The sequence below is a fragment of the Zalophus californianus genome, chromosome X (genome assembly GCF_009762305.2).
Source record: "Zalophus californianus isolate mZalCal1 chromosome X, mZalCal1.pri.v2, whole genome shotgun sequence".
NCBI classification, from domain to species: domain Eukaryota; kingdom Metazoa; phylum Chordata; class Mammalia; order Carnivora; family Otariidae; genus Zalophus; species Zalophus californianus.
In genome coordinates this window covers 17,007,605-17,031,444 of record NC_045612.1, presented here as the reverse complement: position 1 = coordinate 17,031,444, position 23,840 = coordinate 17,007,605, and the positions used below count along the sequence as shown (strand labels likewise).

Sequence of the window (23,840 nt, the reverse complement as noted above, 5' to 3'; positions counted from 1 at the left end):
GGTTTCGGCTCAGGTCATGATCTCAAGGTCATGAGAGCAAGCTTTGTGTCAGGCTCTACACTCAGCATGGAGTCTGCTTGAGAGATTCTCTCTCCCTTGCCCTCCCCCTCTGCTCTTCCCCACACTCATGCACTCTCTCTCAAAGAAATAAAATCTCAAAAAAATTATAAAGAAAAAAAATACCTAAACTGCAAAATAGTATTGTGCAGTAGGATCCAGGTCTGGAAAAAGAAACACTGAGATCTTTACTATGGTCATCTCTGGATGGTGGGTGCTGCTGTTTTTTTTTTCCCCATTAATTATGTTTTATACTGTGCATGTATTGCTTTATAATGAGAAAAAGTAAGTCAGTTTCTATTAAAAAAAAGGATCAGGATGAATAGGTGGAGCACAGAGGGTTTTTTAGGGCAGTGGAACTACTCAGTATGATACTATAATGATGGATATGGGTCATTATACATATGTCCAAACCTGTAGGATGCATAACATGAAGAGTGAACTCCAATGTAAACTATGAACTTCGGGTAGTAATGACATGTCAATGTAGGTTCATCTATTATAACAATTTACCACTTTTGTTCGGCTTTTGATAGTGGGAGAGGCTCTGCTTATGTGAGAGCAGAGGAAATCTTTGTACCGTCCACTCAGTTTTGCTGTGAATGGAAAACTAATCTAAAAAATAAAGTCTAGGGGTGCCTGGGTGGCTCAGTCGTTAAGCGTCTGCCTTCAGCTCAGGTCATGATCCCAGGGTCCTGGGATCGAGCCCCGCATCGGGCTCCCTGCTCAGCGGGGAGTCTGCTTCTCCCTCTCCCACTCTCCCTGCTTATGTTCCCTCTCTCTCTGTGTCTGTCTCTGTCAAATAAATAAATAAAATCTTTAAAAATAATAATAAAGTCTATTAAAAGTAAATTAAAAGATCAGATGGGAAAAAGAATAAAGAATGCTGGGTAGCAAGGAATAGATATCTAAGTCTTATAAAGCTACCATATATAATTCTAGTTGTTGTTTTTATGTCATTAAACATTGATTCTAGAAATATTTGATGATGGTGGTGATAATGGTGGTAGTGGTAGTAATAGTTACCCTTTACTGAGCACATACTATGTGCCAGGCACTATGTGAAGCATATTACATGCATTATCACCATTACCATATTTCATACAAATAGATGCTTGAAAGAGAAACTCTTGTTACATCTTTCATAGCACTATTCCATATAGCAACAAATCATATGTCCAATATATCCCTTTTATGCAAGTTTTATGGAGAAAAATGCTGACTTTTGTGAAAAGGGTCAGCTAATAGCCTTATTGATTTGAATTAGGAATTTTTTTTAAACTATATATTATATATATATATATATATTTTTTTTTTTTTTTTTTGAGAGAGAGAGAGAGAGTGTGAGCGGGGAAAAGGGCAGAGGCAGAGGGAGAGAGAATCCCAAGCCGGCTCCCCACTCAGCACAGAGCCTGACATGAGGCCCAATCTCACAACCCTGAGATCATGACCCGAGCCAAAGTCAAGAGTTTGATGCTTAACCAGCTGAACCACCCAGGTGCCCCGAATTAGGAATTTTCTTGAACTATCAACCCTGGAACATGATTAGTACAGGCTAGTCTGAATTTCTGGCCAGTCAGCAGTCATTAGCTGTCTAATACTCCTTCTTCATACCCATCCTGGATAGAGCTTGAACCAGGTTCAGGGCCGATGAATACGTGAGTGTGTCTCTTCCAAGGTTAAATAGACAGTGCTGTTAGGTATAATCTGCTCATCTGTGTATACCAAAGTAGATCATTTTGCCACAGTTCAATTTTTTTTTTTTAGTGTGGCATTCAAAGCTTTCCAGCATCTTCACTCTCTTGGCCTCAGAATCTTCTATCCCTCCAGAGACAGCTTGCATTGCACTCACACAGGACTAACAACCTTTCCTAAAACATGTTTCCTAAAACATGCCTAGCGCTTTTCCTTTTCTCTTGCTTATGCTGTCAAACTCTTCGCCCTAGGAGGCCCAACTCATACCACCACCTTGTGCCTTAATTGTCTCCTATCTTCCATTCCCTGTGCCCATTCACTTAATCTTTGCTTTTCATCCCCACCCTACTTTGCCTCCATTTGACACTCATTTCCTTGTCTCTTATATAATAATTAGCTCTTGTGTCTGGACTGTAAGGTGTCTGTGGGTAATAACTATGGCTTATTTTTCTTTTAATCTCTCCTTCCCCTCTGTAAGAAAAACAGTTCCTTAAACACAATAAGGGCCCAGTAAATACTGAAATAAAGAGTTAGCCCTATTTTTCTGACAGTGACTTGTTATGATGAAGTAATTATGGCTCATTGTCCAGTATAATTTAGATGTAGAGAATTTTCAGTGATCCTCATATGAATTTTCTTTTTTTTTTAAGGACTTTATTTAATTATTTGACAGAGAGAAACACAGCGAGAGAGGGAACACAAGCAGGGGGAGCGGGAGAGGGAAAAGCAGGGAGAAGCAGGCTTCCCGCCGAGCAGGGAGGCCGATGCGGGGCTTGATCCCAGGACCCTAGGATCATGACCTGAGCCGAAGGCAGACACTTAACGATTGAACCACCCAGGCACCCCCCTCATATGAATTTTCTATTGTTACTTGTATACCTTGGCTGTTTCCTCCACCCTCTAGCAAATGATTAGAAAAAACAAACTGGTTTTAACACTTTCTTTCTATTTATTTATTTGTTTATTTATTTATTTTAAATTTTATTTTATTATGTTAATCACCATACATTACATCATTAGTTTTTGATGTAGTGTTCCATGATTCATTGTTTGCGTATAACACCCAGTGCTCCATGCAATACGTGCCCTCTTTAATACCCATCACCGGGCTAACCCATCCCCCCACCCTCCTCCCCTCTAGAACCCTCAGTTTGTTTCTCAGAGTCCATAGTCTCTCATGTGGTTTTAACATTTTCTTAAGCAAAATATAACTAGTGAGAGAAAATGCTCCTTAAAGAGCCACATGATACATTTTAAAATCTAATAAAAATTCAGACTAGCTACTTCGTAAAAATACTTGTATATCCAACACACCTTTTTGAACAGTCATCTTCTCCCCACACACCAACTCATTCCTCTTACTGCCTTTCCTGGCTACCACCCACCCATGGGTTTCAGCTAGGAACTTCAGACCAATCTTGAGCTCTTTTCACTTTCTTTTTTTTTAAGATTTTATTTATTTTTTAATTTTTTATTGTTTTAGAGAGAGAGCACGTGTTGAGTGCTGGGCGGGAGGGCCAGAGGGAGAGGGTGAGAGAGAATCTTAAGTAGGCTCCATGCTCAGCTAGGAGCCCCACTCAGGGCTTAATCCCACGACCTGAGATCATGACCTGAGCCAAAATCAAGAGTTGAACGCTCAACTGACTGAGCCACCCAGGCACCCCTAAGGATTTTATTTTTAAGTAATCTCTACTCCCAACATGGGGCTCAAACTCACAACCCTGAGATTAAGAGTCACGTGCTCTACTAACTGAGCCAGCCAGGCACCCCTCTTTTCACTTTCTCATCATTTCTCTAGTCTGCCTCCTTCTCTTCATCCCAGCCTTTTTCATTCAGACTCTCATTATCTTTTAATAAAATATTTTTTTAAGATTTTTTTATTTGCGAGAGAGAGAATGGGAGACAGAGAGCATGAAAGGGAGGAGGGTCAGAGGGAGAAGCAGACTCCCTGCCGAGCAGGGAGCCCAATGTGGGACTCATTCCCGGGACTCCAGGATCATGACCTGAGCCGAAGGCAGCCGCCCAACCAACTGAGCCACCCAGGCACCCATTATCTTTTACCTGGACTTTGATCCTGCTTCTAGTCCCTCTTCCCTCCACCCTCAGTTTGTTCTGTATATGCTGCTAGGGTTGCCTTTCTAAAACAGATACAATCTTGTTTAAAATGCTTTGAGTTTTTTTAAAGATTTTATTTATTTATTTGACAGAGAGAGACAGTGAGAGAGGGAACACAAGCAGGGGGAGTGGGAGAGGGAGAAGCAGACTTCCTGCCGAAGCAGGGAGCCCAATGTGGGGCTCGATCCCAGGACCCTGGGATCATGACCCGAGCCAAAGGCAGACGCTTAATGACTGAGCCACCCAGGCACCCCTAAAATACTTTGAGTTTTAAGAACTCAGAAGGATCTATGCTTTAGGTTTCCTGTTGGGCTCAAAAGGCTAAAGTCCAAAATCCATAATCTGGTTTCAGCCAAATTTCCCTAGATTTGCTTCCTTTCGTGCCCTATCATGTACCAAATTTCAGCCACCCTGAATCTCTCTGTTCCCCAAACATGCCTCTGCCTGAGCATCTCTTCTCACTCCCTGAAATACCCTGCTTCCTCTTACCTGTCTATTGAATTCCTACCCTCCTCTATGAAGCCTTCCCCAGGAACCCCAGGCAGAAATATAGTCTCTGTGCTTTGACTTCCCACGAATCATAACTTGTTCTGGCACACTGACCTATGGCCTAATTTTTCCTACCTACACTTTGAATTTCTCAAGGACAGGAAAATGTTTTATTTCTCTTTGGATCCTCAGGGTCTAGCACAGTGGTTTACCTCATTAAATATTTCCGAATGCACAACTCAGTGTGCTCTTAAGATATAATGTAAAAGTAAGATATGGTAGATTCATTATCTGGCATTTCAGGAACTAACCAGGATACAGGTAGAATGGATAAATGAATTCTAAAGGTACTTTTCAAGGCCTCATTTTCACACTTAGCTTTAAATCCCTCCATTCTTTCATTCCCCCCTTGTGTGGGTCCTCATAAGCTTTGAGATAAGACAGAACAGGAGAAAGTAGTCTAAATGACAAGTATCTGAACAAGCAAGAGAAAATGTGCTGAGCTACTTGGAAGTGACTGCCTTAAGTCATTTCATATTATAAAAGTGTGGTTTCTTCAGCTGGGTTCTGAGATACGTGATGGGGTTATTTTGTTTGTTTTTTGCAAGATAAAACTGGCAAGAAAAAGTGAGGTGATTTTAAGATCCAGTGCCTTGGGAAAGGGAAAGTAGAGATAAACAAAATGTTCTGTTGATGTTCTGCCCGGTATCTTTTATGTTAACTCAGTTATTTTGTTCTGTTCGGTTATATATATGTACTTTTGATTAGTATAATTTTCAGTCGAGTCAGTTGGATCTTTTATTATTTCTTTAATTTTAAGCTTAACTAATACTGTTGCTAACATGCATTAGGCACTCAGACATTTTAGGTAATTCAACACTGACTTAATTAACGTTTAGAAATAATTAATCAGAAACATTAAAGCCAGCTTGACTTCTGTTTATTTTTTTATTGAAGTATGATTAATATTCAATGTTATGTTAGTTTCAGGTATTTACTTTAGGTTGTAAATTTCAGTTTTTGCCACCCTCTCCCATCCCCATCCGTGCTTCCTCTAGTCACCTTCATCAAATCAAACAGGTAAGAAGACTTTCAAAACTGATAGCTGTTCAATAAAAAGAAAACTTTATTTTTCTTTAAAAAAAATACCTGTGGTTCAGTAATTCCAAATTAGGTCACATGTGATTCTGTTTCTAATTCTAGTCATGGTTCCTCTAAAACAAAAACAACTAAGGAGTCCTATATTTCTTTGAGTTATTACCTATTTTAATAAACTGATAGTTTCCAGAAAGACGGTATACTCTTCTGCCTTGAATCTGACCTCTTTCAGAGATCGCAAAGAAAAAAGAAAATTAATTTTTAGGTTCATAATGACCATAGTTATCATGATTTTTTTAAACTGTCAGGTGAGGAAATTTTTTTGACAGATGAAACGGCCTTTATGCTATCATTTTGTGTTCATTTCTTAGTGATCTGAGTTCAGGGACACACTGTACCTCACTGGCTTATGTTCTGTGCAGGCGCGTATGTGTGCATGCATGCGTGTGCGTGCGTGCGTGTGTGTGTGTGTGTGTGTGTGTTTAATAGCAAATGCCTAATACACAGTTAAACCTTTTAATTATCCAAAGATTAGCCACAGAACTCAAAAGATCAAATCACCACTCCGCCACAGGTGGTAGGATTTTTCTGACCCAACTACAAGCAGACTTTTGTTCAAGGGCGGCTTAACTGTTATGAAGCACTTATTATTTACTTAGCGCTAAAATAGGTACTTTACATCTGTGCTCTCATTTTATCTCACAACGTAAGATCAGAAACTCATGACAGGAGAAATTTAGTAATTTACCCAGTGTTCAAAGTTAGTGAATGTCAGAGCCAGAACTAGCCCCAAATTACTGGATTCCTTTCCAGCTACCTTTTCCCAGCGTCAGTGGCACAGAAGCCATAGTATCTCATGAGTCTGGTGTTTAGGACTCTTAATTCCTGCTTCCTTTCCCTCTCTCCCTCTCACACCATGGCTTCCCTGAAGTCCAGCCTGTCATCCAGTAGCAAACAAGTATGGCAAAAAGATTCTTTTACTTTTTAGTAGATAAAACATTCTTTAACTGTCTTTGCGAGTATGGAGCTCTTTTAGACGTTCTTAAGGAAAGAACCTAAAATCAGTAGGTAAGATGACCTCTGGTTTATCTGCGCCATTTGTTTTGTTGCTTCCCCTAAATGAGATCAATACTTTAAAATTGATTACATGTTGCTATTTGATTATGAAGCTTGAAATCAAGGTAAATTTTTGAAAATTGATTACATGTTGCTATTTGACTATGAAGCTTGAAATCAAGAAAAATTTAACTGGTCAGTAAATTGTAAAGCAGTCTATTTCCATAGTGACAGAATATGTGTTATAAACATTTAAAATGAAACACAAGTAGTCCTTTCTCTTCAACGAGGTGGCCGAGTGGTTTGGTGGGGGCGGCCTCGCGGATTCGCGCCAGCAGACGCAGAGATGCAGATCTTTGTGAAGACCCTGACGGGCAAGACCATCACCCTCGAGGTCGAGCCCAGTGACACTATTGAGAATGTCAAAGCCAAAATCTAAGACAAGGAGGGCATCCTGCCTGACCAGCAGCGTCTGATTTTTGCGGGCAAACAGCTGGAAGATGACCGTACTCTGTCAGACTATAATATCCAGAAAGAGTCCACCCTGCACTTGGTGCTTCACCTCCGGGATGGCATCATCGAGCCTTCCCTCCACCAGCTGGCCCAGAAATACAACTGCGACAAGATGATCTGCTGCAAGTGTTACGCTCACCTGCACCCCCGTGCTGTCAACTGCCGCAAGAAGTGCGGCCACACCAACAACCTGCGCCCCAAAAAGAAGGTCAAATAAGGCCCCTCCACTGGCTCTTCCTTTGCCCGCAGGGCAGCCTCCTGCCGAGCCCCAAGGGCCTGAGGCCTCAATAAAGTTTCCCTTTCATTGACTGGAGCAGTTAAAAAAAAAAAATGAAACACAAGTAGAAAGTGAATTAAATGAGAAAATAGAAATAATATTAGCTTTCAATCTGGGTACTGATTGAATGGAAAATCAAGACTTATTTTCAGCAGCTTAATGGTCTGATAGATACCTTAAATTGCATATTTCTTTATATGTTTTTTTTTTTTTTAAGAAAGAGCACGTGAGCCGGGGAGGGGGTGAGGGGCAGAGGAAAGAGGGAGAGAAAGAGTCTAAGGCAGGCTCCATGCCCAGGGCAGAGCCCAACACAGGGCTCAATTTCATGACCCTGAGATCGTGACCTGAGCTGAAATCAAGAGTCAGACGCTTAACAGACTGAGCCACCCAGGCACCCCTCTTTATATGCATTCTTTGACCGTGATCTCTTTTTAGCTGTTGAACTTATTAACCTCTTGGGGAGGAGGATGCCTGAAAGTAAATCCCTGATCTCTTTTTACACACAAACACTCAGTATGAGTCTCTGAGAAGGACTTTTTTCTTACATAATCACAATGCCATCATTACATCTAGCAAAATTAAGTTATTCTTTAATGTCATCTAATAACCAGTCCATGTTAAAATTCTCACTGTTCTCAAAAATGTCTGTTTTACTGATTCAAACATGTTCCAACCATGATCTCTCAGATGTCTCTCTTTTTTTAAGATTTTATTTATTTATTAGAGAGAGAGCACGAGGCAGGGGAGGATCAGAGGGAGAAGCCAACTCCCCACTGAGTAGGGAGCCCCATGTGGGGCTGGATCCCAGGACCCTGAGATCATGACCTGAGCTAAAGGTAGTCCCTTAACTGACTGAGCCACCCAGGCACCCCTCAGGTCTCTTTTACTTAAAACATTCCCTTTCCCTCCTGGTTTTTGTTCCATGCCACTTATTTATTGAAGAAACCAGGCCATTTGTCCTGTAGACTGCCCCACATTCTGATTCTGCTTCCATGTGGTGTTTAATATGTTCTTTTGTTCCCTGCGTTTCCTATAAGCTGATTTGATTACATTTTCTTTTACTTTTAAATAAGCACACAGCCCAAGTCAATATTAGGTTCTGGGTCAGCATTTAAGTCAATGTATGATTTAAGTTACCCCTTTCCTAACAGGCAGTTAGTGCATAATTTTTTCTCAACTGGGGCTACTAGCTGTTTTCTAGGCATTAGGGAGCTTGAGAAAATGAAGCTGGAAGTTAATGTTCTGTTTTCCCCCCAGCTTTATTGATATGTAATTGACATATAACATTGTCTAAGTTTAAGGTGCACAACATGATGATTTATGTATATGTCGTGAGGTGATGACCATGGAAGTTAATTTTCTAAACACATAGTACTTCCTAAGTGTTCAGGAACTATTCTTTTTATGTAATTTTCCTTTCCTAGTAACAATCAAGTTTATGTTTCAAGAGGTTTGGAAGCACTCAGCTTTTAGTTCCCTATCCCAAAACCCTAAACATAATTAACCACCCTGCTGAAATAGTTTGTGTATTAGTTTGCTAGGGCTGCCACAACAAAGTACCACAAACAGGGGGACTCAAACAACAGAGATTCAGTTTCTCACAGCTCTGGAGGCTGGAAGTCCGAAATCAAGGTGTTGGCAGGATTGGTTTCTTCTGAGGGCTGTGAGAGAAGCGTCTGTTCCAGGCCTCTGTCCTTGGCTTGTAAATAGCCATCTTCATGTTCAGCTGGTGTTTTCCCTACACATATGTCTGTTTCCAAATTTCTCCTTTTTTATAAGGACATATTGGATTAGGGCCCACCCTCATCACCTTATCCTAATTTGATTACCTCTGCAAGTACCCTATCTCGAAGTAAAGTCATATTCTGAGGCGCTACGGGTTAGGACTTCAACATACTAGATTTTAGGGGGACACAATTCTACCCGTAACAGTTTGTTCACAGTATATAGTTCTATAACTTTACCTTTATTTCCTGCCTTGTTCAATAGGATATAAAAATCACTGAGACCCAGTAAGAACATGACTTTTTCCTGCAGTGCCTTAAGTAAAATCAGTCAAATTATCTACTTGCATGTCACCTCTGCGTTTTTGGCATCTCTTCCTTTTATATCTTCCCAAATGTAAACTTTAGCAACACATATTACAGTCTTTGTTTTATCTTAACCTGGTTTGGATAAATCAAACTGGGTTTAGACACAAATGTAAGGGAACTTTATGAAATGAAGCTTTTGAAACAGATGGTGCCAGCTGGAGTGCAGGGTGTGATTCTGATAGGGACCGTCTAGATACCACAGTTTAGTTTCCACAGTCTAGGAAAGCGGCGGCATTAGATTTTGTTGATACATTTTTCAGTCTTCCAGTCTTCCTTGAAACCTATGAAGTACCCAGTCTTTTTTATGAAGAGATGTTTAATTTGATCTTAGTGTACAAATCGTTTCATTCTTTCAGCAAGCATTTGTTAAGCACTGTGCCAGCACTGGGCAACTAAAATCTTTCAGGCATACTCACCTTCAGAGAGCACAAGTGGCTAACTTACTATTTCCATTTTTACCTTGGATCCTAAAAACCTGAAAGCTAATTTTAGTGCTCAAGTGCAGCAACTCCCCTTCACCTGGGTTTCTAGCATATAGTACTCTTTGCCCTTGACAGTTGCATGGCTCTTGACTTATTTTAACAATGGTATTTCATTATAAGCACCTCATAGCCGTTTTGGAAATAGGCAAGATATAAACCATTGAAGACTCAACCTGCTTTTACTAACAACCCTCAAAATGGCTGATGTTGGCTAATGCTCTGACTTTCAGTGGGAGGAACCACAGGCAAAATCCTGTCCTACTTTGGGAAAAATTGCTCTTATTGGTTGAATAAATTACAAAATACGGTGAACTTCTCACTACAGGAAAATACCTACATAAAATATTAAATGGAAGGACTATACTAACCTTACATTGTGTTGAAAAGATTTACTGTTATTCCATTGTTTTAAAAGACTAACTTCTTAAACTTCCTTTCCCAATTTCCCTCATTTTGCATAATGACATCAAAATAACTCAAAGCTCTAGGTTCATCTTCAGTTCTTCCTTATTTTCTCCTGTATCTAAGTAGGCATCTAATCCTATTAATTCTTCCTTGACAACATCCTCTCTGTTCCCACTTCCTTCTGTCCCTTGGGTCCAGATTACCGTAATAATATTCTAAGAGATTTCCTATCTCTGCCAGTACAATCCAACTTCCACAACCAACACCAAGATAACTTCTCGAAGACATCATTTTCACCTTTTCCTCCCCTGTGCAAAAAGGTATAATGGCTTCCCATTACCTGCTGAAGAGGAGTAAGAATAAGAATAGCTAGGTTGTAGTGAGTGCTTACTTAACATAGGTTTCCAGGCACTGTGGAAAAGAGCTGTACACCCGCCTCATTATCCTCAGTTCTTATCATCATCTTCATGTGGATGAGGAGACTGAGGCTCAAGTTCGGTCACTTGCCTAGGGTTGCACAGGTAATAAGTTACAGAGCTGAGATTCAACCCAGTTCTATTTGGCTCCAAAGCCTGTGGTCCTAACAACTATGCTATTCTGCCCAAACTCTTTAAGCTCAAACCCTTCAGTTATTTAAGATCCTGGAAGTCTGGCCCTATTTTACCTCTCTAGTTTTATCTCTCATTACTTCATAGTACAAACTCTGTTTTAGTCAAGCTAGTCTCACTACCCTGAAGCCTGCTGTGTCTTTCCCTCTAAGCTTTTGTTCACATGGTTCCTTCTGCTTGGAATACCTTCCCCTTCACCCTGTGTTTGTCCAGATTTTAAACCACTTTCAAGGCCTAGGTCACATTTTATTTATTTTTTAAAATTTTATTTATTTGTCAGAGAAAGAATACAAGCAGGGGGAGTGTGGCAGGCAGAGGGAGAAGTAGGCTCCCCACTGAGCAAGGAGCCTGATACGGGACTCGATCCCAGGACCCTGGGATCATGACCTGAGCCGAAGGCAGACACTTAACCGACTAAGCCACCCAGGCACCCCTAGATCACATTTTAATTCACACAACTCAACCCATTTTTCTATTCCAGACTGCCCATAACGTGTATTGTTTATATTGACAATAATATTCAAACTCTTGATCATACACTGCATCAATACAAAATGTTTTAGCACATCCTTCCAATATATGTAAATAATGTATCCTTCCAATACATGATGGACATATACTACCAAGCTAGTATATAATATGAATCATTGAATATATGCAAAATACAAATACAAAAATGATGAGCTAAAGATGAAATGATGTTTTTAGAACATTTAAATTGTATTTTATTAACTATAGGTCATTATTGAGAGTGAATATGAGTTCATATTTCCATTAGTCTTCATGATTTAAAATTATTTTAGCCAGCGCCTTGATAGAGATTAGCTCAGCATTGTGTTTTCACAAGAAGGTGGCAGATGATGTGTGCTTTGCTAGGTAGGAGCTTCACCTTTGTCATTTCCCTGTCATTCGCTTAGACTTGTATTACAAATCTTCTGTCCAACATTTCTTTATAGAAATCTTGTTAAGATACTTGTCTATTTTGTGGAACTTGGTTTAATTAAAACTAGATAATATATCCAAATGACCACCTAACTTGCCATTAGTTATAATTAGCTAAAGGCCAAAAACATGCTGGTGTTTTGCAAGATCTTTGGACCCTCTGGGCTGAGTGAGGGCACCTGTGTCAAGATGTATACGCAAACCTTCCTTTCTTCCTATCTTAGATTTTAAAATATATAAATTGAATTTCTGTGTTTTTCTTTTTGCTTCCCAGTGGATCATCTTGTATACTTCCTGGGCTATGATCATGCTTACTTTGGAGAGCACCAACTTAATGTATATAAAACTTGTCTCTCAAATGTGATTCTAGGCCATTTTAGGGAAAGCTCATCTGCTTATTTCATGTTCCCCATAATTAGCACCATATTTGCCCAGCACTATCCTAGGTACTTTATTATGTGTGAAATATGTTTTTTAAAATACCAGAATGAGGGCGCCTGGGTGGCTCAGTTGGTTAAGCGACTGCCTTCGGCTCAGGTCATGATCCTGGAGTCCCGGGATCGAGTCCCTCATCGGGCTCCCTGCTCAGCAGGGAGTCTGCTTCTCCCTCTGACCCTCTTCCCTCTCGTGCTCTCTATCTCTCATTCTCTCCCTCTCAAATAAATAAATAAAATCTTTAAAAAATAAAATAAAATACCAGGGTGAATTTAGACTGTGCAATTTCTTAAAGCCATTTCAGCCATTTTTAAGAGTACAATTCAGTGTTATTAAGCACATTCACAATGTTGAGCAACCATCATCACTTTTCGTTTCCAGAAATTTTTCATCATGCCAAACAGAAACTCCATACCCATTCAGCAGCAACTTCCTATTTAACCTCAATCTCTTGTAACCTCTGTTCTACTTTTTGTTTCTATGAAGATTTGACTATTCTAGGTACCTCATAAAAGTGGCATCATATAATATTTGTTCTTTTGTGTTTGTTATTTCACTTAACATGTTTGCAATATTCATCCATGTTGTAGCATGTGTCAGAACTTCATTCCCTTTCATGGCTAAATGATAACTCCATTGTATGTTTGTATCACATTTTTTAATCCATTCATCTGGTGATGAACACTTGGGTTGTTTCCACCTTTTGGCTATTGTGAATAGTGCTACTAATGAACACTGGTGTACAAGTACCTGTTTGAGTCCCTTTTTTAATACTTTTGGGTATATACATAGGAAAAGGATTGGTGGATCATATGGTAATTAAATGTTGAACTTTTTGAGAAACCATCAAATTGTCTTCCACAGAGTCTGCACCATTTTACATTCCCACCAACAATGTGTAAGAGTTCCAGTTTCTCCACATTCTCGCCAACACTTGTTATTTTCTGCATTTTAAAATAATAGCTATCCTAGGGGCACCTGGGTGTCTTAGTTGGTTAAGCGTCTGCCTTTGGCTCAGGTCATGATCCCGGAGTCCTGGGATCGAGCCCCGCATTGGGCTCCCTGCTCAGCAGGGAGTCTGCTTCTCCCTCTCCGTCTGCCCTTCACCCTGCTTGTGCTCTCTCTCTCTCTCTCAAATAAATAAATAAAGCCTTTAAAATAAATAAAATAAATAAAAAATAATAGCTATCCTAATAAGTATGAAGTGTTGGCTCATTGTGGTTTTGAATTGCATTTCCCTAATGACAAATGTTAAACATCTTTTCACGTGCTTATTAACCATTTGTATATCTTCCTCGGAAAAATGTCCATTCAAGTCCTTTGCCCTTATTTTAATTAGGTTCTTTATCTTCTTGTTGTATTATAGGAGTTCTTTATATATTCTGGATATATAAAATATAAGATTTGCAAATATCTTCTCTAGTTCTTTTTTCAAAAGATTTTTTAAATTTATTTTTTTAAAAGATTTTATTTATTTAAAAGAGAGCGAGAGAGCATAAGCAGGGGGAGTGGCAGAGTAAGAGGGAGAAGCAAACTCCCCACTGAGTAGGGAGCCCAACACGGGGCTTGATCCCAGGACTCCAAGATCATGACCTGAGCCAAAGGCAGATGCTCAACCAATGAACCACCCAGGCGCCCAATTAGTTTATTTATTTTAGAGAGAGAGAGCACCAGCATGGTGAGGAGGGGCAGAGGGAGAGAATCTTGAAGCGACTCCACACGGAGTGCCAAGCCAGACGTGGAGCTTGATCCCACAACCCTGAGATTGTGATGTGAGCCGAAATCAAGAGTCAGACGCTTTTAACTGACTGAGCCACCCAGGAGCCCCTATCTTCTCCAATTTTGTAATTGTCTTTTCACTCTCTTGATAGTGTCTTTTGATGCACAAAAATTTTTAATTTTATGAAGTCTAATTTATCTGTTTTTTTCTTATGTTACCTGTGCTTTTGTATTATATCCAAGAAATCATTACCAAATCCAATTCATGAGGTCTTTGCCCTATGTTTTTATAAGAGTTTTATAGTTTTAGGTCTTACATTTAGGTCTTTCATCCATTTCAAGGTAATTTTTATACATGGTGTAAGGAAAGGATTCAACTTCATTCTTTTGCATGTGGATGTTCAGTTTTTCCAGCACCATTTGTTGAAAAGACCATCCTTTCCCCATTGAATGGTTTGGCACCCTTATGGAAAATCAATTGACTGTATGTGTGGGTGTTCATTTCTGGGCTCTCTGTTCTATTCCATTGATCTATATGTCTGTCCTTATGCCAGTACTGCACTATTTTGATTACTGTTGCTTTATAGTAAGTTTTGAAAGCAGGAAGTGTGAGTCCTCCAAATTTATCCTTCTTTTTCAAGACTGTTTTGGTTATTCGGGGCTCCTTGAGATTCCATGTGAATTTTATTTTTTCTTCCATGTGAATTTCAGGGTGGGTTGTTCTATTTCTGCAAAAAATGCCACTGGGATTTTGATAAGCATTGCATTGCATCTGTTGATCACTTTGGGTAGTATTGCCATCTTAAAAATACTACGTTTTCCGGGCGCCTGGGTGGCTCAGTCGTTAAGCGTCTGCCTTCAGCTCAGGTCATGATCCCAGGACCCTGGGATCGAGTCCCACATCGGGCTCCCTGCTCAGCAGGAAGCCTGCTTCTCCCTCTCCCACTCCCCCTGCTTGTGTTCCTGTTCTCGCTGTCTCTCTCTGTCAAATAAATAAATAAAATCTTTAAAAAAAAATACTACATTTTCCAATTCATGAACACAGGATATCTTTCCATATGTGGGTTATTTTTTAAATAACTATTTATGTGCAAAATGATACTTGTGTTTATTAAAAAAATAAAGGCCAAACAATATGGTAAAGTACAAAGAAAGAAAGAACAAATTACCCTAAATCTCACTACTCATTGATAAGTACTGTGAACTTTTTGGTGAACATCCTTCGGAACATCTCTTGTTTATAATTTTACATAAATAGCCTCTGAGGTTTTTTTTTCCTATTTAATATGTAATACATGTTTTTCAATGTCAATTACTAGATTTAAATCATGTTTGCACATAGGGGTGCCTGGGTGGCTGAGTCGGTTAAGCGTCTGCCTTCAGCTCAGGTCATGATCCCAGGGTCCTGGGATTGAGCCCCGAGTCAGGTTCCCTGCTCAGCGGGGAGTCTGCTTGTCCCTCTCCCTCTGCCCCATCCCCTTCTCATATACGCTCTCTCTCTCTCAAATAAATAAATAAAATCTTTAAAAATAAATAAATCATGTTTGCACCCTCATTTAGTTAAACCAATACTGATAAACATTTAGTTTGCTTTGGACTGTGAGTAATATTTATTAATATCATAGTATTAATGGTAGGAAAAATAGTATAATAATGAATGTTTGATGTTTGCTCTTTTGAATGAAGAAAGCTACAAAGTTTTTCATCTAAAAAGTTTCTACAATTTGATGTACTGTGATGCATTAGTAATAGATCTTTGGTGTAGTAGGTGCAACAATTAAAAGTAGAGAACTAGACACTTGTTTAGAGATTTGTTTATACTCTAGCTCTTCTATAGCCCAGTGAATAATAATAAAGGTACAACCAAATGAAATAAGTTTGTAAAACCATAAGATCTGGTATTCATTTATTCTCACGTTCTGCCTTTCAGGAAGAAGGCATGAATTTAGTAACTAGAGAAGCAATGCATGAATGGTGAGTAGTGTACTTTGAATTACTAGTCTGATCATCTCTATATTCAGTTACATCTTTTCTTTTAGTTAGGCCAACTCCAGTACTGATATCTCTTCTTTTGCAGGGAGGTACAAACCGCAATACGGAAAAGTCGGTCTTGGGAAGAAAGTTTGAACCTGGTATGGTATTAACACTTCAATTTTATACAAAATTTGAAATTTTTACCGATTTTCAGTATTGGCACTACCTAGTTTTGCTGTAATTTCTAGAAATCTAAGCTCTCATTTGAAATTGAAATTTATATGCTGCATAAATAATTTTTGATTGCTCCTAAGAAACAGTTGATGACTTACTCATAAAAATAACTGATATCATTTGAAAGTGGGGTTCAAAGTAAATAGTTGTCTGATACAAAACCATTATTGTTGTGGACCAGCTTCCTGTCTGTCCTAGTGAGTCTAAGAAAAGTTCAGTTCTGCTGGTCAAATTGCTTAGATGACAAAACAATAAATGATTTCACTCCTTCCTACATAATTTATTAACTAGGTATTAGAGTTTCAACCCACAGACAATGGGTTTCCTGGATAAATACTACATTTCTATGCCTGTAACACATATACTCCCACTAACATTTTAACATGCAACCTTTAGTTTGAACATATTTGGAATTTAGTTACACATTATGATTACTTGGTTGTGGAAGTTGAGCAATGTTTAGGGTTCTTTTCCATGGACATTTCAGATAATGATAGAGAATTGAGCTGAAAATTGGGTAGAATAGATTCTGGCTAGATGTCAGTGTCCAGATTTGGGAGTCACTAGATTAGGAAATGGGTCATCAACAGAAACAGTGACATCTTATTTTCCTTTGGCCCTGAGTGCCTTAGATGGACATCTGTTCCTGATTTAGGAGTAGGTCCTGAAGATTGAGTAGATAACCTCTGAAGCCTGCCCCTTTTCATGTTTGGTGCTAATACAATTTATAGATGCTGTTGGATTCCCTTAACTGACCCAGTTCTGGTTACTTCAGGGGTTGGCACGAGTGAGTGAATCTGTGAATGTGTTAGGAAGAAGAAGGGAACATGTAACATAACTGTACTGTGTCTTAGAAAAGAAAGCACATTTTAAAGTCCTGAATTATGCAGTACTGATTTTGTCCACATAAAATCTATAAACATTTTTTAATAACTGTCATTATTTTTGCTGTCCCATTTGTATCTGAGTTCTAACCAAATCCTTTTTTATTGTTTCCCGGACATAGCATTGTAGTTTTCAACAACAAACACAGGTCAGACACCAAGAGAAACAGTTTAATTTAGGGTTTGTGTATATACTAGTAAGTATTGCTCGGTATCAAGTGCTCACATTCTAGGCCTTTTGGGGACACTAGGGAAGCCCCTCAACTTGCCATGAGCTCTCTTTCCCAAAAGGAAAGAGTGAAGTGAATCTTGGCTTCCCTGCTTGCTTTAGGATGATATGAGCTCTTCACCATGGTACAGCCACTGATTCAGTAAGGATTCCCTTGCCCATGTAGCAGCTGTCTCCCTAAGTATGTGCTAGGTAAGCAATTGGTGCTCCAATGGTACACTGCTTTCTGCTTACACAGAGTGACAATGATTTAGAGAAACCATCTTCAAAGCACATCGATTTAATTCCAGTATCCCCAGCAGCTCCTCCCACCAGGGGGATTGGGAAGGTAAGAAAGGAGAGCCTAAGAATCTGTGTCCCTTGAAATTTTTATAAAATATTAATGTTTCACCACCCACATTTTGGGGGGATATATTTTGCCATAGGACATCTGATTCTAAATGACATTTTTCCCTTCCTTTTCATCTCTTGAACTATTATTAACATATAACAAAAGTCACCAACTTTTAAGCATATGATTTGATTTTCATAACTGTGTACAATCCTGTAACCATAACCATAATCAAGATATAGAACAGTTCCCACACTCTACACAATGTGCTCGTGATCTTTTGCACTTGATATCCTCTTCCCCCACCCCCCGCCCACCCTAGAAAACCACTGATCTGCTTTCTGAGAAGAGTGGTGGTTTTAAAACCTCTGTTCTAATTTGGTTTTAGCAGTGTTTTCCTCCATCGTTACAAACCCGTGTGAGTTGCACCACTTTGCCTCCAAGCCCTATTCCTAGTCCTACGCAACAATTTACAATGTAAGTTCATGTTGTATAAAAATATACCAAATTCCTCATAAAATAAGAATTTTAGAAACTTACAAGAAATAATAGCTCCAGGTTCTATGACAACCAAAGAAGTCGTGTGTTTTTAGCTAAATTAAAATGTCATTGTTTTGATTTATTATTTTGTATATTGAAAAGAATCGAGTGACTAAGAACATGTGAGAACATGCGAACACACGAAGAATCAGTAATTCATTAGCCCTGTTGAACGTAGGCTTCCTCTCCAAGCTTGATGATAAGGATCAGAGCTAATTCTTAAACTGTAAACAACTGTACCTGGTCATTTACCCATGACTTTCACCCTGATTCAAGGCAAGTCACAGCTAGAACTGTAGGTCTTTCCAGCTTTTCTCCCTACCCCCACCCCCGCAATTTCAGAGAATCCTGAATCCTTATAAATTACAAGACAGTTTGCTATCCTGAAGCATTCCTGTTTTTAACCCAGATTTAGAGAAGAGCAATAAAACAATGTGATACTACACAGTCCTTTTTTAGTGTATGTCCTTAGATCTATTATACTGAAATAGTCATAGCTGATTTTGTTCAAATTTTTTCTTGTAATGATTGTCATAATTTTATTTTAGAAGAAGTCAAAACCCCACCAACATTATTAGACCAAGTATCTGTGGACCATTTAAAAGAAAAGGTACTTTTATCTATCAGCAAAAATAAATATAACTTCAAATTATTTTCATAAAATATATAAAATCAAGTGTTACAAGAAATTAATTTTAAAGGATTTATTTTAAATATATTTGATAAGTTACTAGAGGCCTTTCGTTTTACCCAAACGTATGTAAAGATAATTTTAAAAGCTGTAAAGTGCCATATAAATGTGAATTGAGAAATTTAATTCCAGTTTAGTCAACTACTATGATTTTCATTATATAATTCACCAAGCTAGCTGCCGTAAATACTTTCTGAAACAAGGTGGGGGATGAATGAATGAACAAACAGAATGAATCGGCCCTAGTAGTCCACTGAATTTCGACCCCTGCCCTGACTGCCGCTCTACCTCCTTGTTGACTTCATCTGAATAAGTCGACACAAATCAGATCCACTTATGACACTAAAAATAGATGCTATGTTTCATGCTATGCTAATTTGGGTTAAATATATGGAAAATGACCCACCCGGTAATAAAAAGGCACAAGAAAAAAACAGAAGTTGGTTGCTTTGTTGTTGTTTTTTGGGTTTTTTTTTTTTAACTCCCACAGCCCTGGATCCCACTTCTCAACCCTGCCTCATAAGCTAGGTTGTTCTTCCTTTTTTGTTAATACCACTACTGAGTTTATAATAGGGAGGGAAAATGGATAAATAGGAAAGGAGGTTAAACTTTTAAAATGTGTACTTGTGAAAAATCCATTAAGATAGGGAAGAAGAAGGAGAAGAAAAAAAGAGGAGGAAAAGGGGGAAGAAAAGGAGAAGGGGAAGGAGGAGAGCAAAACTATAGGGAAAGAAATTGAAATTTAAATGTACTTCAGTCTTGCGTGTATTTTGGATTACTTAATGGCAGTTGTCCTAACAACACATCTAACTCAGCATGTACTTATTATATTCTAAGACTAAGACTAGATCAATTCCGGAAAACACTCCTTCAAACTAAGCACTTTGTTTTATGATGATGAATCAATGACCTAGCTTAGGGGTCTTTTGCCTGTGCTGTGAAGTTAGGGGCTGGTGTTGACAAGACATTTAAATATATTAAGTTTAAGAGCTGTTAGAAAGTTGGGGTCATTTGAGTATTTAAAATAAAATATGCTGGGGCGCCTGGGTGGCTCAGTCGTTAAGCGTCTGCCTTCGGCGCAGGTCATGGTCCCAGGGTCCTGGCATTGAGCCCCGCATCAGGCTCCCTGCTCCGCGGGAAGCCTGCTTCTCCCTCTCCCCCTCCCCTTGCTTGTGTTCCTGCTCTCGCTGTCTCTGTCTCTGTCAAATAAATAAATAAAATCTTCAAAAAAGAAAAGAAAAGAAATAAAATATGCTTAGGGGCACCTGGCCGGCTCAGTTAGTGGAGCGTGTGACTGATCTCAGGGTTGTGAGTTCAAGCCCCATGTTGGGTATAGAGATTACTTAAAAATAAAATCTTAAAAAAAAATAAATCAATAAAATAAAATATGCTTAAATTGAAGACAGCGTTTTACTAAATTAAAATAATTCTCCTTTTGGGGAGCCTGGGTGGCTCAGTCACTTGAGCGTCCAACTCTTGATTTTGGCTCAGGTCACAATCTCAGGGTCATGAGATCGAACACCTCGTTGGGCTCCACACTCAGCACAGAGTCTGCTTCTCTCTCTCTTTCCCTCTCCCTCTGCCCCTCCCCCCATTCACATGCTTTCTCTCTCTAAAATAAATAAATCTTGGGACACCTGGGAGGCTCAGTCGGTTAGGCATCTACCTTTGGCTTGGGTTGTGATCCCAGGGTCCTGGGATTGAGTCCCACATCCAGTTCCTCACTCAGCGGGGAGCCTGCTTCTCCCTTTCCCTTTGCCTACCACTCCCCCTGCTTGTGCTCTCTCTGACAAATAAATAGATAAAATCTTTTAAAAAATAAAATAAATAAATAAGTCTTTTAAAAAAATAAATAAAAATAATTCTCCAAGACATTTACACATAAAATGTTTTATGACATTGAAAATTCCTGGAATTTTCTTAGGATTTATGATTTAAAAAATTGTTTTTATATTATAATTTTCACACAGTATGTTTGGTTTCTGCCCAGTACCTTGGTGGATGTGGCATGTCTCACACAAGCCTCTCATACCTGGTTTCCAGTTGCTCTGGAGGATGACTGCCTCCTTTCTTTGAGGTATCCCTAAGAACTCCAAAGCAAATTCTATATGCACTGCATAGTCTGTATTTTAAGTCAGACCCTTCCAAACACAGCCTATACAAGTTTGGTCAAAATTCTTGTGGAATTTTAGATATAGTAACAGATTAAATAGAAATATAATTTTATTTATCTATTTGGGAATATGAATATCCATTTGGGAAACAACAAATGATGTCTTATTTGGAGCCTATTAATACAAATAAAATGTGGGGAAAGAAGGCATAAAAAAATCCAAAGAGGTCTTGGGTAGGGGAGAAAAAAGAATGAGGACTGTATAAAATGGGAGAGAGTATGAGATAGCAGTTAAAATCTCCAAGCCTATGAAGGCGCATTGTATGGTGATAAGCTACACCTCCTTCCACTAGAAATAAGCAAGAGCAAATAAGACTTCAAGTGGGAATTCTGAGAAATCTGCAGGAATCAGATAGCTATAAAGAGTGTTTTACAAGTAATAATGGTTTCAGCAAAGATAATTTTTATATGATGAATTTGTCTTGGTACGTCTGGCTTTTAATTTAAACCCAAAAGGAAAGGTGAGTAGTTTTTCCATAATGATGTAATTGTAATCTGGCATGGGACAGGATGCCCAGACCTCTTTTGAGCTTTATGAGCCATGATTATACTCCTAAGGAAGGTTTGTGGAATCTCTATTTCTAGCAATATTTATATCACTTATTATATTATATTATATTATGTATATATCTCTAGAAATAGAGATTATATTTATTTAACTTAAAGATTTTATTTATTTCTTTAAGAGAGAGAGTGTGTGAGCAGGGGAGGAGCAGAGGGAGAGGGAGACAATCTCCAGCAGACTCTGTGCCTAGCACAGAGCCCCTCGCGGGGCTCAATCCCAGGACCCCAAAGTCACAACCTGAGCCGAAACCAAGAGTCCAACACTTAACTGACTAAGCCACCCAGGTGCCCCAGGAGATAGATAGATAGATAGATAGATAGATAGATAGATAGATATAAATTATTATATATAAATATATAAAATCTTTTTAAAAATGAAAATTTTTTTAATTTTAAAAAAGATTTTATTTATTTATTTATTTATTTATTTATTTGAGAGAGAGAGAGAGAGCGCGCAGCAGAGGGAGAAGGAGAAGCAGGCACAGAGCCAGACTCAGGGCTCTATCCCAGGACCCTGGGATCATGACCTGAGTTGAAGGCAGACGCTTAACCAACTGAGCTACCCAAGTGCCCCATTTCATTTTTTAAAGATTTTTTAAATTTATTTATTTTATTTTATTTTATTTATTTGAGAGAGGGAGAGAGCTCAAGCAGGAGCCCGACACGGGGCTTGATCTCAGGACCCCCAAGATCATGACCTGAGCTGAAGGCAGACACTTAATCGACTGAGCCACCCAAATAGGTGCCCCTATTTTATTTTATTTTTAAGTAAACTCTACACCCAACATTGGGCTTAAACTCATGACCAAGAGCCACATGCTCGACTGACTGAGCCAGCCAGGGGCCCCTATTCCTAGGGATATTTTTTGATGAGTAGATGGCCTTAGTGTTTTACCATTCAAATTCTACCCTATGAGTTATGGGCTTGAACATCAGTTTTCTCTCATCCAGACATGGTTATCACATCATGGTGTAATAATGTACAGATTTGAGCATTTACTTTGATGTAAAGATTACAGCAATGTAGTTTTTTGAGATTAGATGTGTCTCCTTAATCTTTAAAAATATATTTATTTTATTCATTGTATGCTATAAAAGAATTGATCTATTTAGTTCGTTGTATATGTTTGGCAAAATAAAGATAGCAACAACCTAAACATTTAAAATAAGGAATGAGATTAAATTATGGTATGGCCATACTACATAGCTCTATAAAATCACGTTGTAGAATTTAGTTAATAATATGAGAAAATTATAATCATTAAAAACAAAAAGTGGGGCACCTGGGTGGCTCAGTTGGGCGACTGCCTTCGGCTCAGGTCATGATCCCGGAGTCCTGGGATCGAGTCCCATGTTGGGCTCCCTGCTGAGCGGGGAGTCTGCTTCTCCCACTGACCCTGCCCCCTCTTGGGCTGTCTCTCTCTCTCTCTCTCTCTCTGTCAAATAAATGAATAAAATCTTTAAAAATAAATAAATAAAAACAAAAAGTAGGTTACATGTTGGTATTATATATGATACAAATCAAATTTTGTTTAAAAACAATCATGTGTACACACACATATTTAGGAATTACTGAAAAGTTATCTCTGGGTAATGGGGACATAAAACTTTTTCCTTTGTTTTTATGTATCTTATAAATTATTTGCAATGAACAAGTTTTACAATTAAAAGCAAAAGCATGTTAGATATTAGATAAAACATATCTACTTTGATCTGCTTTTTTGTCATAGGTGAAATGACATTTGAAGATAAGCCAAAGAAACTTTTCCAAGGCACAACCAACATGCTTTCTTCTGATACTACTCAACAGTCTGATATGAATGTGTGGTGAGTATTAACATGAGGTTTTAAACATTCATTGGCCATTTTTCACTTGCTTTTTAAATCTATTCTTACAATTGTATATATTCAGAAGTATTATTAAATATTTTTAGAAGTTATAAAACTTCTAAATGAATGCTATTAGCTTTAGTTCTTCTCCCTAACATTTATGTGTGACATTAATATATGCTGGATACATTTTTAGAAGTGGGGTCTTGGCATTTGATTAAGAGGTATTAGAGAAGGGGCTCCTGGACAGCTCAGTCAGTTAAGCAGCCAGCTCTTGGTTTCAGCTCAGGGCATGATCTCAGGGTCATGATCTCAGGGTTGTGAGATCGAGCCCCTTGTTGCAGGGGGTTGATGGTTGCTCTGAGCTCGGCACAGAGTCTGCTTGAGATTTCCCCCTCCCTCTGCC

At 38.7% G+C, this 23,840-nt stretch overlaps 1 protein-coding gene and 1 pseudogene across 1 annotated transcript in view; both read left to right on the top strand.

Moving 5' to 3' along the window:
* The window catches only part of LOC113930954 (protein FAM122A-like), a 62,589-nt gene that overhangs the window by 17,159 nt on the left and 21,590 nt on the right, over positions 1-23,840 (top strand). The window contains 7 exon segments of the mRNA XM_035725564.1: positions 5,374-5,436; positions 15,915-15,958; positions 16,062-16,116; positions 17,544-17,633; positions 18,025-18,113; positions 18,725-18,786; positions 23,335-23,431. Of these exon segments, the coding sequence (XP_035581457.1) occupies positions 5,374-5,436; positions 15,915-15,958; positions 16,062-16,116; positions 17,544-17,633; positions 18,025-18,113; positions 18,725-18,786; positions 23,335-23,431 (500 nt within the window).
* LOC113930956 lies at positions 6,811-7,365 on the top strand (annotated as a pseudogene).